The sequence below is a fragment of the Haemaphysalis longicornis genome, unplaced genomic scaffold (genome assembly GCF_048455015.1).
Source record: "Haemaphysalis longicornis isolate Haplotype H1 unplaced genomic scaffold, Haemaphysalis longicornis Haplotype H1 scaffold_2, whole genome shotgun sequence".
Taxonomy (NCBI): Eukaryota; Metazoa; Arthropoda; class Arachnida; order Ixodida; family Ixodidae; genus Haemaphysalis; species Haemaphysalis longicornis.
In genome coordinates, this window is record NW_027526295.1 from 123,232,179 (window position 1) to 123,245,365 (window position 13,187).

Here is a 13,187-nt window from a genome sequence, read left to right on the forward strand (position 1 = left end):
GGCGAGGAGGCAGGAGGATCCCATCACCTCCCTCGATGATTACGCCCATTTGGCATATGCGTAGGACTCGCGATGTTGCGAATCTCGCCAATGCGAGGTTACTTTAACTAGCTTACGTTGTAGAGTTCCGCAGCTCAACTTCTATATGCACCGCGCTGGGCTCACCTCCTCTCGTCATTGTGCTCTTTGTGATGAACCCGAAACCCTAGAGCATTTTTTCTTACATTGCCGCGGCTTCTTTTCAATGAGAAGAAAATACCTCGTGGAGCCAATTCACCGCCTTGGACTCACCCTTTGAATGCCGGTCTTACTGTCGTTTGGTGCCATTTCACTTGGGTTTCCCCACAGGAATTTGGTTACAGCCGTCCACACCTACGTCTCAGAGACTAGGCGCCTACCCTGTTAGCCTCTCTTCTTGTACACAGACGAAATAAAAGCCTATTGCAAATTCCCGCATAGCCTTTTCTTGCAAATTCCTGCATAGTGCAGACTTCTGAAAATTCCTGTCTTTGTTGTGCAATTATTCTTTTCAACAATTTTTTTTCTCCAAATTTAGTCTCCTAAATCGGGGCATTAGCCCCAATATATCTCCAGATCCTGGCAAATCCACCAAGTGGGTATGCGCCACAAAAAAAAAGGAACAACAACAACAAGGACAAATTCACGACGTAACTTCCGACCATGCCACTCAACAACAAGCGTTTACTGCTTGTTACAAGCGTTTACGTGCTGAGCGCACGCTTTCCAGCAAGCACCAATGTCTGCCCTGTCTCGCACCGCACCTACCGCACTGTAAAGCGACAACTCCAGGTCGCGGAAAACCCGAAAAAAACTCGCCGGCGGATGACACATCGAGCCCCCGCATACAACGTCTGGTGCCGCGCTATCCCCGGGAGGTAACACGCAGCCTTCATCGCGTTGTCCAAGGGCGAATAACAGGGAATGGCGCAAACGCAATTGTCCCCGCTTTTTTTGCTTCGCGTAGCTCCGGTGATACTGAACGGATTTTTGTTATTCTTGCGGGAGCATAATGCTGGGACAATAGACTTGCCTGAAAAGTAACTGCGCACAGTCGATGGTAAGTTTTGCCTGGTCATTCTACACTACTCCAAGATTATGCAACAATTCAAGCATTTCTACCGAGCCTATTCTCATGATCAGTGCCCCTCCTAATCCTACCTCGACATGGCACGCACCCAAGCAGCAAGGGCGTGCTAGAAACGAGCAGCTCGTGAAGAAGAAGGACCGTTTTCTGTCATTCGACTTGCTTCACCAATCACTGTTACTCAATGCGCTCTTGAACTCCATACCTATTCAACCTGTTGTACAGACATATGTTTATGAGGATGATATTGCCTTTTTCTCTTCTTCGCAGGATATCCATTCCCTCATTGTCTGTTTCATTCTCTTCAGTCATATCTGAACGCCGCGGAATTCTGGCTGGACAATTTGAAAATTTCGTTAAATATTAATAAGTGTGCCACTCTCGTGTTCCCCCTTCCAGACCCAATATCCATGTCGTGTTCCCCCATCCAGACCAAATATCGATCAAAGGCAAAGCTCTTGCCTTTGGTGAAGCTTGCACGACAAGCATTGCGCTGCTGCTTAGGACTGCCCGGTTACGTCGCGATTCGGGTGTTGTATTTAGAAGTCAGAGTCCCAACGCTGAACTCCGGGTTCAAATAATCAACAGTCAATGCATTCGCAAAGTTGCTTGAGTCCCCGCTGGCGAGACCACAGGCTGTTTCCTCCAACATGCAATGTCGTTTTTTGGTTCTTATTAATCTCGTATCCGGCGCACACAGGTCATTTTTGCCAATGCACACAGGTCATTTTTGCACAGATCATTTTGCAACACCACCCTTCTTTCAGTTCCCGCCTTGCAGTTATCATCAACAGTAGTAAGGATTTCATTCGATAACATTTTTCCCGAAACTCGCTGTTTCCCCCGATTAACGTAATCAATAACATTCTCCTGGCTCACCAGTCTGAATACCCACCCCACGTGGTCATTGCAACAGACGCTTCGAAAAAAGATGAGGAGCTCGGGGTGGGTATTTTCTCTCTCGAATGGAATTGGCCGTTTTCATTGCGATTACCAGATTTCATCCACATTTTTATGCAGAATTTCTTGCCCTTCTTCTGGCAATCCTGAAACTTGATTCGGTGCACTTTTTTATGATGTTGCTCACCGACTCCCTGTCAGTGTGCACTGCTCTCTCCTCAGAAACGTTAAATCATATTACTAAAACTTTTTATTCCCACGCCCCCATTCACCTGAGAGAGATTCGGCTCGGTTTGCTTCGCGGCCACTTCGAGTTAACCCTGAATGAAACCGCTGACACGTCGCTAAAACAGCATTGGCGTTACAGATTGTAGAGGTGCTTCCCCCGTTTGCTTGCGTGCTGCTGGCACGTTATCACCAATACCTAATGAATAGGATGCCTCTGATTACGGGCTGTACACTTTTCCGTAACTTGAAGATCTCAGGTTCCGCTGGAAAAGAGGTCTCTCCACTCGCTTGGCCGAAGTATCGCTGACTTCTATTCGCTGTGGTGTGCCTCCACTTAATCAGTACCTATCACGGGCAGATCTGGCAACCGCCCCCTTGTGCCACTTTTGCCACGAATTTGAAACCGAACAAAATTTCTTCCTTTTTTGCCACTGATTTTGTAATCAGTGGAGAAGGCTTCTGGGGGCTCTCTTGCGACGTCTTGGACTGCCCTTGACTGTAACAGTGCTTGTGTCGTTTTGGGACACTAAGCTGGGCCGATTCTACAGGGACGTGTACAATGCCATCCACTTTTTCATTTCGGAGACAGCTCCTCTGCCGTGCTAAAATATTCTTATTAGGCTGACTTTTGCCTAGTATTTCTACTATCCTTTCCGTTATTTTTTCTTGTTTGTACTCTTTTTCTCTTGACTTAGACTAAAATTCTTCTATTTTGCCTCGTATTGTAATCAATGGAATCCCCCAAGTGGGTATGCGCCATTGTTTGGGCCACCATAACACCACCACCTCTGAGAGGGGCCCTACGCATCTTTCCTTGCCGACTCGACTTTCAACCATCGACGGCCCCATCACATGCAGCTAGCTTCGAGCCCAGCGAAATTTCCAGCCAGCAGTGGACACGAGACCCAAACTGCTTTTACAGCCGGCGTAGAGCACCAGTCCTACTCCTGTTCCTGCTACCTTCGTCCACGGTGCCACGGCAAAGCGAGGAAAACCCTGCGATGCCGAAGGAGACAAGTTAGTTCAGCGGCGATCGCCTGTCCATCGGATTGCCCAGCGCAGCTGCCCAGGCGCCCACATCATCTGCCACACGGTCGAGTCCTAACGCGACACCGACCTCCTTAACCAGGACCCATCGGCGCCCACCGCCCGTTAACGTAGCAGCAGCCGGGTTTGGCGCCGCGACAAGGTGGTTCCTCTCTCAAGGAGCATAACGTGGAGTCACCGACGAGAAATCGGGCGAGACATGCGTCTGGGCAACAGGAGACCAGGACGATGACCATTACCCGTCGGAATCGTTCATCAGGGCAGGTTCAGATTTATTAATATATTTATTTATTTATTGGTTGGTTGGTTTTTTTTTATTTACAGGTTAACGCTAGCTTGGATGCCAGGCTTTGAGCAGGTGTGAATGATACAAAAGGGAGACAGAAAAAACGGGATAACATACTAGCATAAATGTACACTTATATGAGTACAACGCTTTCAAGAAAAAAACTGCACAAGTACAATCGGTAAGGTAAGAACTAAACAAGAAGAATATATCGCGCTGAATTCAACAAGGCACGAATAAATGATAAGACACCATTGCATTGCACATCAGTAGATGACAGGTTACATTTATGGCACGTACAGGGAAAAAGTAATTTTCAAAAATGTTTGCTTTGCATAAAAATTCAGCGACTTTCATTGAACTTCGAACGAGTTCGGTGGCGAATGGCTGGCTGGATGTATGCTTCCTTGTCCGTATGAAGTCTATCGCTATACAACAAGTAAAAAAAATTAGTTGATCATAATAACGTCGTACCTCAAGGCTTTCCAAACCAGCCCTGCGGAGAAGGCGCGTAGGAGACGTTATCCAGCCGTATGAATTACAAACAAATGGCGCGTTTTTTAAAGACGATAGTTTTTTGGGGAACTTAAACCCAGAAATTGTGGTCTGTCTGTACGCCTGTCCGTCTGCTTGTCTGTGACTCGATTCAGCCACCCGGCCAAAGTAAAATGGATATTACGCAATAGTCATATATACTCACAGCCACATGTAAACGTCTAAGCCCTGTTTATGCGTTCATACTGGTCAACTTTGTTGAACAAGAACAACACATTACGCAAATATAAGACGGGCAATTAGTACACAAGGGATATTTACGGTGTTCCTTTATTAAAAAAATTCATGGATGCTTATTATTTCCATAGCAAATGATATTCTACATTTACTGCAGAAAACCGCCGCCTCGTGGCGGCATATGAAAAATCACGCGACAACAGCAACGAAAGGTTCCACTAGCTAGGTTCCACGTTCTGCTTGGAACGCACGTGGAGCACGGCCACGCGGCTCTATAAACCTTGCAGTCTGCCGCCTCCATTCACGCGCGTCTCCGCCGTACTGCAGCGCTGGCATCGAGGAACCCGGCCTGTAGCAGTGGAACGCGGTAAATTCAAATCGCCTCGCGCAAGCCTTTAGTGTGTTTACCTTGGAATGAGCGCGACGGTACAGGAACAGCATGAGAGGTGAGCGGGGGAGCAAAGGGAGGCATTTCCTTGGCAAAGGTGTACAAAGACTATCGTCTTTTGACTACATTTGCAAAAAAAGGAGCAGATACGCGGTCATTCTTTTGTATGCCCTCAAGCTTACTGGTATTAACCGAGTTGTATGTGTCCCAGATGATGGAAGCATATTCTAATAGTGGTCAGATATAAGTTTTCAAAGGTAGCAGTTTGGTATCCTTGGAAGCTTTAGGTAGCATTCTCCTTAAGTAGCTTTACCAAAAAATATCGATGCTAGTTATAAGAACAGCGCTTAGGGTTAGTCGAGCTGCGGGTAATGGCAAGGAGTGGCGAAGTGCGATGGACAAACGCTTCTCGGTGGGGTTATGTTAATAAGCTGTGTTCCATACGATTCGCGCGAGGTTATAACGGCCAATGAAACATTTCAATGATTTAAAAGATTTCAATGATTTAAAGGCCGTCAACACTTGGACAAATATTAGTGACAATAGCAAACGTTGATCCCCAAGCGTAATGAATATGTGTATGTATAACAGACGATAAAAACGCATTAGTTGCTGATGACAGCCACTGCAAATTGATAATGCTCGCTACAGCAAACCCTCCTGATGTTATACTTTACATTCAGTACGTAATTGGCTTGAGCACCAAAGCTGTGACAATGCTGCAACTGCTGTGAAACTCGGATAACTCGGATGCGTTTCCCGGTCTCGGTCGTCAAACAACTTTAAATTGCAGTATCCACAGCTAAGCAACACCGAATTTGGTTTCGCTTATGCTGGAAAATATGGTCTGTTTCCCCATCCTGGCAGTGACAAAGACGACCGCTTTCACATACCATGCCTAGAGCATTTAATATGCAGCGACAACTAAAATATACTTAGTTTGCGGTAATTTTTGCGGACACAAATGAGCCGTCCTATCACCCAGCTACCTGTCTCAAGTAGGCGAAGAGTTTATTGTTCTTTACGAGAAAAAACTATGATAGTGAGGCTCTACTTAGAATAGAACTGAGCGATATCCCCTGCCGTTAGCAAAGCGCAAAGCGCCAATCGCGTTAACGTTTTCTTGCACGGATAGAAATTCGGCTACGAGTTGCAACGAATCTGTCGCGTTGTGCACAGTAGTCCACGCTGTACACTTGAGTACATATTTTCTCTTAAAACTTCTTTCCGGCGGCGTGGCCTAGTGGTGGCGTATTCGATTCCTTGGGGATTGTTGGAGGAGTCGGTGGTACAATCGCTGCTGATGCATTTTTTTTTGCGACTCCCTTTCAGCACTACGTCCTTGGAGAGTATCGGAACGGACCAACCGGGTGGCCGTCTAACCGTTCGTCCGCTCACATTTAGTCTTTAAAGGGGGCAATGATTGTGACGAAGGCTTTAGTCCCCCAGAAGACGAAATTGTAGTCCTTTTTTCGATAGAGTGTAGCCTCAACGTTTGCGTCTGTGTGCAGTTTGAGATCGTTATGTTACCGAGCAGCACTGACTGCTCAAAATTTTATGTGGTTCTACGTAGTACTGTAGTTAAACTCACGGATAACAACCGCTAGAAGCAGTCAAATTGGACGCTTATTCACAGTGACAAGGTGCACAATTTCTAATTCAAAGAAGTTAAGGTGACATCTACGTTTGGGTCTTAAGATGCAAGACGCGGTAGCGTTAATTCTACACCAAGGGAGCGTTTTCGAGCGCAGTTTCTGTATTTGCGAGCTATGCTTCACAAGCACTGAAGGTCAGCGCTGAGAAAAAGACTAGTGACGAGGGTTTTTAATGGCCATGGCCCAGGAGAGACAAGGGCTCTGAGCGCTTGTGTGGCTTGAGATGTTGAGATGTGAGCTTGAAAGGTTGCGGCTGTGGGGTGTTGGTCAGTTTGAGCAAGAAGGTATCCATGCCAGTGCTTCAAGGTGTTTATTATCTTGTGTGCATGCCCGACCGAACCTTTTCGCCTCTTGCGACGAGAAAGAGAGAAAGAGAGAGATAGAGAGAGAGAGAGAGTGAAGATCTTTCCTACAGAAGAAATAGATGCAGTTCAGGAAAATGGTTTTGAAGGTACGTTGTGCTTGGTGTGAACACAAAGACGGGCACGAAAAAAAACGTAGACTTTCACGAGAAGACGGCGCACTAACAACTGTTTTATTCGAAACAATACAAAAACATATATATAGAAAACACAGAAAGCAACTGTTGTGTTCTTGACTAGACGGAGGCAGTAGTCAACCGGGACGAGCAGACCATGTTTATTGGTCACCAGATGTTAGTCGAAGAACGCAGAGGATTAGGCGCGGCTGCTTATAAGCGATAGCCGCAGCAGAGAACAGGGCAGATAGTGGCACTCCCTGAGCGGGCGCATGCGCAAGGACACGGTTCAAATGACACAACATCCCTTCCCCAACACAAGGTTCATTAGTCGGTGCTACGGCTTGTAGCGTTCCGGGGGTTGTCTTTTCTGCGTGCCGCGTCGGAGGACTGGTTGGGGATCCTTGTCCCTCTCCGGTTCTGATGCGCGGGCTTCGGGATAGGTAAGACCTGGCACGGAGGCCTGATCTGCAGACGTGGGGCTATGGGCTGCGATTGGCTTCACCGTAGCCGGCGGTAGGACCACAGTGTCCTCGGTCGAGGGCTGACTCGAGGCCGGCTGGACCGCCTTGGTAACCGGGACCGGCATGAGCTCCCCTGGAGCTGCGGTGCTTGCCCAGCCCGGAGTCCCGAGTGGGATTTGTTGGTGTGCCATGGGATTCTAGACGTCCGGAAGCTCACATTCCGGGGCCTGATGGTACCTCGGGCCCTCCTGGAAGGTACATGGGCGTAAGTCATCGGCATGAACATAGCGCTCCTCTCCTCCCGTAGACAACGTATGTGCTGATGCTCACACGTCTGAGCACGGTTCCTTCGAGCCATCGGGCGTCACCCGGGCGCAAGCCTTTCACTAATACGCGGGAGCCTTCACTGAATTCTCTGCAGCCTCCTCGCGTTTGGTTCGCCGACTCCCTTATTCGTTCCAATTTTTCGGTCATTCTTTTCTCCATATCTGGATGCAAAAGGCTCAACCGCGTCCGCGGCTTCCACGACAAGAACCGTTGCGCTGGAGTTTCATCTGTAGTACCGGTTGGGGTGTTGCGGTACCTGAACAGGAACTGGTCAATGCGATGCTGGAGAGTCTTTGATTCCCCAGTCCGCTGTTCGTCGAGGACCTGCTTGAAGAGATCTCTTTTTATTGTTTGCACACACCGTTCAGCGCTGCCGTTTGATGCTGGATGATAAGGAGGCGACTTCACATGCCGAATGCCATTCCTGCTCAAAAACGTTGCAAACTGAGTTGACGTGAATTGCGGGCCATTGTCCGTAACCACTACTTCCGGCAATCCATAAGCAGCGAACACACTACGCAGTTTTTCCACCGTCTTTTCACTGTTCGTCGCTTTCATCACAAACACTTCCACCCACTTTGAATGCGCATCCACCAGCACCAGAAACCACTGTTGCTCTCGATACGCGAAGTCCAAATGCACTCTCTCCCACCTTCGCGTCGGCCAGCCCCACGACAACAATGGGACGCTGGGTGCTGAGTTTTGCGCCAGTTGACACGTCATACACTCTTTCACTGCTCGTTCTATGTCTTGAGTTAACCTCGGCCACCACACGTGACTTCTAGATAACATTTTCATGCGCGTCATTCCCGGGTGGCCCTCATGCAGCATTGATAACACCTTTTCACGAAGCGCAACAGGCACTATCACGCGATTTCCCCAGGTTACACAATCCTGGTCAACAGACAGTTCGCTACGCCGTACAAAATAAGGGGCAAGTGTATCTTCTGCCACATGCGAAGGCCAGCCGTTTTGAGTGTAAAACAGAACTTTTGATAGGACCTTGTCCCTTTTCGTTTCCATTCTAATCTCTTTTGCAGACAGCGGGGTTTCATCGAGCACAGAAAAAAAATGTACCTCTTCCGACTCGGGTGCTTGGCTCGACAGCTGCAAAGGCAACAGCGACAGTGCGTCAGCATTTGCAATCTCGCTAGCCTTGCGATAAACCCAGCGGTAGTTATAGGCTGCAAGAAGCAAAGCCCAACGCTGAACACGCGCTGCTGCCATTGCGGGAACTGGCTTATCATGCGCGAGCAGGCCCAGCAATGGCTGGTGATCAGAGTATATGCTAAAGGATCGACCAAACAAGTATTTGTGAAATCTGCGCAGCCCGAACACTACTGCCAATGCCTCTTTTTCGATGTGCGCATACGCCTGCTCGGATTTACTGAGAATCCTCGACGCAAAGGCTATCGGCCTTTCCACTGGGCCTTCTTTGTGGAACAGTATAGCTCCCACTCCGTAGGCTGACGCGTCACAGACGAGGCCGAGATCCTTCGATGGGTCGTAGTGGGCTAATACCGTGTTTTGCGTAAGCCATCCTTTGCTTGTTTGGAACACTCGCTCGGCCTCAGCTGTCCATTTCCATTTTGTGCTATCTCTGAGTAGGTCGTATAGCGGTTTTAGTTCTGCTGATAGGTTGGGAACGAACTTGCCATAGAAATTCAACAGTCCCAGATACGCCCGGAGTTCCTGTTTATTCTTTGGGGCTGGCGCTTCCTTGATTGCTGCTATTTTTACGTCTGAAGGCCTAATTCCGTTCCCGTCTGTCACGTGGCCCAAGTAGGTCAGTGACGTCTCAAAGAACTTACATTTTTCTTTTTTCAGTTTAATTCCATGTTCCTTAAACCTAGCTAGCACGCTTTCCACCTTCTGATAGCACTCCTCGAAGGTTTCCCCAGCGATTAACACATCATCAATATAACAGGATACTCTATCTGGGCCTTTTAACAGGTCATCCATTACCGCCTGAAAAATAGACGGGGCACTCGTGATCCCATAGGGTAGCCGTGTATACTGAAACAAGCCAAGATGCGTATTCACGGTGACCAAACTCTGCGAGTCCGGATCAAGTTCTAGTTGCTGGTAGGCCGTTGAGAGATCTAGGACTGTGAAGTATTTACACCCGTGCAACGTTGCGAAGATATCTTCCATTACTGGCAACGGGTAATGGTCCGTTCGGAGAGACTGGTTTACTGTCATTTTATAATCCCCGCAAATTCTGACCTCCCCGTTGGGTTTATAAACAACCACTAGAGGCGTTGCCCAGTCGCTACGTTGAACCGGAATTAGGACCCCAGCTCCTACCAGCGCCTGCAATTCTTTTGACACCGCGTCTCGCATCGCGAAAGGCACAGCTCGATGCTTGCAGAACACCGGCGTGCTCCTTCTTTCAAAAGCAGTTTTACCGGGGTGCCTTTTATCAACCCAAGTTCGGGCTCGAACACCTCTAGAAATTTTTCTACCAGTTGTGCTACCTTGTCTACGCTGACACCGCACACGCTCAACCAGTCCAGCTTAAGAGCCTCCAGCCAATCTCGACCCATCAGCACCGTCTCACATTTCTGTGGCGTCCGCACGACAACTAGCGGGAGGGTGACCGCCTGACCATGGTGCTCGACCGGTACCTTCACCCTCCCCACGGTCTGCAGGGGAACGCCCCCGTACGTTCGTAGCCTAATTCGACAACTTTCCAGGGCTAGGTCTGGCCAATACTTCACAAACACACTTTCAGGTACAATCGAAACAGATGCCCCCGTGTCGATTTGCATTCGCACATTTCTACCTGCCACCTTAACGTTCACAGTATAGCTAGGATGGCTACTGTCGCAGGCAAATATGTTATGCAGCACAAGTTCGTCCTCACCGTTCATTGTCTCTAGGTTGTCACGGACGTCGTCCACGGCCCGCACCGCGCGCGATGAGGCAGCCTTGCAGACCCTCGACAGATGACCCATCCGCTTGCATAGATGGCACTTGTATTTCCGGAACGGGCAGGACCTTCAGTCGTGGGATGATCCACCGCAGCGGAAACAGTCTGGCGTTTCGATGGGGTGTTCCGCTCCGTAGGCTGCTGCTGCTGGCTTGGCTGAAGCTCTAGCTGCGGGCTTGGCCCGGTAGGTGTGGCGAACATCATGCACTTCCTCCGGTTGTCTCGTAGCTGGTTGAAACTTTTTAGTCTCGGCCCGAGCTAGTTCAACACTTTTGGCAATGTCGCACGCTGTGTCAAAGGTCAATGTGCTCTTCTTGAGAAGTTCCGCTTGGGTCGGTTGGTCTTTTAAGCCGGCCACAAACCGGTCCCGCAACGCTTCTTCCAGAAAGGGCCCAAATTCACACGACGACGCCAGCCTTTTTAATTCCACGGCGAATGCAGCCACACTCTCACCTTCATGCTGGGACCGGCGATTAAACCGGAACCGTTCCGCAATCACCATTCGCTTGGGGGCGTAATGCTCCTTGAGAACGGTGACGAGCTGACTGTATTCCTTCTCCTCAGGCTTTGCTGGGGCGAGCAGGTTCTTTAACGTGCGGTAAGTCTTCTTGCCCATGGCGGTCACGAATGTCGAGACTTTCAAATCATCGCTCACCTTCACGGCGCGGACGTAGTGTTCAAACCGCTCCACGTATGATTCAAAGTCTTCGTCCTCATCTTCGTCGAATCGCTCGAACTGGCCTAGCGAAGCCATGTCGCTGTATCGACCCGGCTGCCTCCGTTGATTCCTGGTCACGGCAATCCCATCCTCGTCGCCACTGTTGTGTTCTTGACTAGACGGAGGCAGTAGTCAACCGGGACGAGCAGACCATGTTTATTGGTCACCAGATGTTAGTCGAAGAACGCAGAGGATTAGGCGCGGCTGCTTATAAGCGATAGCCGCAGCAGAGAACAGGGCAGATAGTGGCACTCCCTGAGCGGGCGCATGCGCAAGGACACGGTTCAAATGACACAACAGCAACAACAAATTTCTTATAGATGGGGAGGGCAAGTCAGACGGGTGAAATATACTGAAAAAAGAGATACAAAGATAGCGGTGGTCGAAGCGGGTCCACGTGCAGTCGTTAGAAAGATGATTCTAAAAACTTAATCTCGCGCTGGGTGAGCGCAATCGAAGGGGTGCTCATGCATTCACCCTCACGTCCTGAAATCATTGAAAACGCTTCGTAAATATCTTTGGACATTTTATATTAAGCGCGGAACAATATGGTAGTTTTGTGAAATGGGACCTCACACTTGCACTTCGCACGGTGTGCCGCAAGATTTCCCGCTGTGCTCACTTGTGGCCGGCATATCTATGTTTACGCAGACTTTCGTTGATACATCGGCCTGATTGTCCGATGTAGAAAGGACCGCAAGACAAAGGTATCTTCTATATAACACCCTGCGCGTAATTCCCAAATTTTCGCACTTGTCGAACCTTGCATGTTGCCTTAGATGCTCCCTTTTCTTTTCCTAACTGCATAGCCTTACAAAGGCCACCTAGCTATAAAGGTGCAGTGAAAACAACTGGTACTTTATGCTTTCCCCCGACTTTTTTTTAACCTGTAGTAAACGCCGTGAACGTATTGCAAGACGGCAGGTCGGATGCGTTCTTTTACACCTCCTACTTCTACACCTTTTCCTTTGACAACAGTTCTGAGGACTTTTTCTGCAACAGAAACTAGCAACCTGTTTCGACAACCACTTTTCTTAAGCATGTTGACTTGGAAGCTAAGGCTTTCCATGATTGGCTAAGGCTCTCCGTGGCAGGATTTTTTGACCCCTTTCGAAGGACACGAAAACGCGGTTCCACGTTCCCCTTCACGTCGTTTGTAACTTACTCCACCTTGGGGATTTCCCCTAAATCGGTTCGATTAACACCTCTCGATTATTTCGAGTTCTTCATCAATTCGCTCTCGCGCTACAAACGACTGTCCTCCAGGTTAGCATCTGTTGGTAGAGCGACTGCTCCGGTTAAGCGGTCGTCCCGTGTTCGAATCCTGGACCAGGACGAATTTTTCTTCAACTGCGAAGTGTCCGAGGAAACGGTATAGCTTTTCTTTGTAGCCGATGGGCTGCATTCAGGTGGATGTCAAGCTTTCCTTCGCAGAAACGTACTCCACCTTGTGGAATGCCCCTAAATCTGTTCGAGTAACACATAGATGTTAGATGCTTGTGTTGGTTTATCCTCCACAGTGTTTGCGAGTCTTTTGAAGAAAGAAACAATTTTGAAGGAACGGGGCAAATCGGGTTCCTAGGCGTAGGATGAGCAGACGCTCTTAGTGGTTTTCTTTGAGGAGAGTGGATATTCATGGTTGCATGGAGCATATGTGACCTCGCGTGCCTCTTGGTCGGTGCCTCGTTCTCTTCCAGGCCCTTGTGGCCGGGAGTCCAGGAAACGTTAATTTGCTGAATTGGAGAGGGGAGTATCTTAACGAAGGCTGCAGAAAACAGTCGAATGCACGTTGAGAGTCTGTAATGATGTTTACGATTCTATTCGATTCGTCCAATTGTCGGATTGCCAAGGGGATGTCTTCAACTGTCATTTATTTGATCCTGTACGTAGAAGGGCCATGTACAGAGAAGGGCTGAATTTTGAACTA

The 13,187-nt window shown here is 48.8% G+C and overlaps 1 protein-coding gene across 1 annotated transcript; it reads right to left on the reverse strand.

The window, feature by feature from the left end:
• Positions 1-10,612: 10,612 nt before the first annotated feature.
• Positions 10,613-11,534, reverse strand: LOC144167356 (uncharacterized). The gene has a single exon (XM_077696642.1). It carries the CDS (start codon positions 11,294-11,296, stop codon positions 10,613-10,615), a length of 684 nt encoding a protein of 227 aa, XP_077552768.1. The 5' UTR covers positions 11,297-11,534.
• Between the last annotated feature and the right edge of the window lie 1,653 nt (positions 11,535-13,187).

What these genes read in the sequence shown, in the direction of transcription:
- LOC144167356 (XM_077696642.1), bottom strand. Translation starts at nt 11,296, where the DNA reads ATGGCTTCGCTAGGCCAGTTCGAGCGATTCGACGAAGATGAGGACGAA.